This window comes from Phaseolus vulgaris, chromosome 3 (genome assembly GCF_051622355.1).
Source record: "Phaseolus vulgaris cultivar YP4 chromosome 3, ASM5162235v1, whole genome shotgun sequence".
Lineage (NCBI taxonomy): Eukaryota > Viridiplantae > Streptophyta > Magnoliopsida > Fabales > Fabaceae > Phaseolus > Phaseolus vulgaris.
The window spans coordinates 52,449,264-52,451,003 of record NC_143500.1 but is presented as its reverse complement, the minus strand read 5'-3'; the positions used below and the strand labels follow the sequence as shown (position 1 = coordinate 52,451,003).

At 46.6% G+C, this 1,740-nt stretch overlaps 1 protein-coding gene across 1 annotated transcript; it reads right to left on the bottom strand.

Annotated features, from left to right (window-relative positions):
* Positions 1-331: 331 nt before the first annotated feature.
* Positions 332-1,337, bottom strand: LOC150028910 (uncharacterized). The gene is made up of 2 exons (XM_090300167.1): positions 692-1,337; positions 332-381 (listed from the first exon to the last, which is right to left on the bottom strand). The coding sequence occupies exons 1-2, from the start codon at positions 1,335-1,337 to the stop codon at positions 332-334; spliced, it is 696 nt and encodes a 231-aa protein (XP_090156293.1).
* Positions 1,338-1,740: the final 403 nt, after the last annotated feature.

The following is a 1,740-nucleotide window of genomic DNA, read 5'->3' as shown; positions in this document are numbered from 1 at the left end:
TGAAGTGACAAAGTGTCAAGACTTCATGCTCCGCATAAGTGAGGAGTACTTCCGGTTGGGCATTCAACAAGCGGCCTGTTTGCATGGGATACCGGTGGAGGACGACCGGTATGACATAAAGAAGATGGTGGTGGACGGAGAGCTGGTGCCGACCAACCCCATTGACAATCCTAACAAGGAGGCCGAGGCGGAGACCATTGGGCCACAACCGGACGCCTCGTTTGAAGAATTGATGAACAATATTCAGTGAAATGTTGCTGGACCCAGCATGTGGGCAATATACACTTGTATTTTGAATATTTATAATTTCAGTTGGTATGTTTATGATCGGTCAGGTAGTATGTGTAGTGCGTAGGCCGAAGGGGTTATAGTTTTCTGAACCTGGTTTGGATTATACAAGTAATGATTTATTAATTCGGATTTATAGTGCCTCGTTAAAACCTTCTCGGTCGTAAACCCTCCTTGGGGAAAAACCGACCGAGCGAGGAAAGAGTACACTCATTAATTCAACTGTAATAAAATTTGAGATGCGTGGCATTCCACGTTCTCGGTATGTCCTTCCCAGATAAATGTTTTAAGTAATAAGCTCCACCAGCTGTCATATCTGCTATGCGGAATGGTCCTTCCCAATTGCTAAAGAACTTGCCGCCTTCCTTTCGGGCGTCACTTCGCATTCGCCATACTAAGTCACCTTTGTGGAACAGTCTCGGTTTGATCTTGGAATTGTATCGTCTGGTTGCCCGGATTTTGCATGCTTCCTCTCGAATTCTACACTTGTCCTGAAGTTCGTTGATGAGATCTAGGCCGACTGAGAGACTTTCCTTGTTCAGGTCAAGATCAAGGGTTTGTCGGTGGAGAGAAGGTTCTCCAATTTCGACGGGGATCATGGCTTCAGTGCCATATGTTAGGCTGTACGGCGTTTCTTGTGTAGTCGTTTGAGGGGTACAACGATATGCCCATAAGACTTCTAACAGTTCCTCAGTCCAGTTACCCTTGGCTGGGCCGAGACGTTTCTTCAGCTTGTTCAGAATGATCTTGTTTGCAGCTTCTGCTTGGCAGTTTGTTTGCGGATGTTCGACCGAACTGGCGATGTATTTGATGTGGAGCTTCTCGTAAAATTCCGCTAACGTCCGATCGGTAAATTGCCGACCGTTATCGGTGATGATAATTTGTGGACATTGCGAAATATTTTTCCATACGAAATTCTGGACATTGCGAGCGGTGATTGCGGTTAGAGGCTCGGCTTCAATCCACTTGGTGAAGTAATCAATGCCGACCAGTAAGAATTTACATTGGCCTTTGCGGGGGTGAAAGGACCAATGATGTCCATACCCCATTGGACGAACGACCAAGGTGATAGCATAAAATGAAGTTCCTCAGGTTTTTGGTGGGACAAAGTACCAAACTCTTGACATTTAAGGCATTTCTGGACGAAATCGGTGCAGTCGCCTTGGACGGTCAGCCAATAGTATCCGGCTCGGAATACTTTGGCGGCCATTGTTCGTGCGCCTGAGTGAGTGCCACAAATACCTTCGTGCAGTTCCCGGACGACATAGGAAGCTTGATCGGGTGTCAAACATTTAAGGAGTGGTCGGGTATAGCCACGACCATAAAGATCGTCGCCAATTAAGACGAACCGGGCAGTTTTCTACTTCATGGTTTTCTCAGACCTGGGACTACATGTACCATTGAGCAAATAGTCTTTGATTGGGGTGATCCAAGTGGATTCTGAGTCGATCA

Coding starts and splice junctions, on each gene's coding strand:
- LOC150028910 (XM_090300167.1), bottom strand. CDS start 1,337: ATGGGGTATGGACATCATTGGTCCTTTCACCCCCGCAAAGGCCAATGT. Junction 382..691: donor ACCGAGACTGTTCCACAAAG/GTGACTTAGTAT, acceptor AATCCAAACCAG/GTTCAGAAAACTATAACCCC.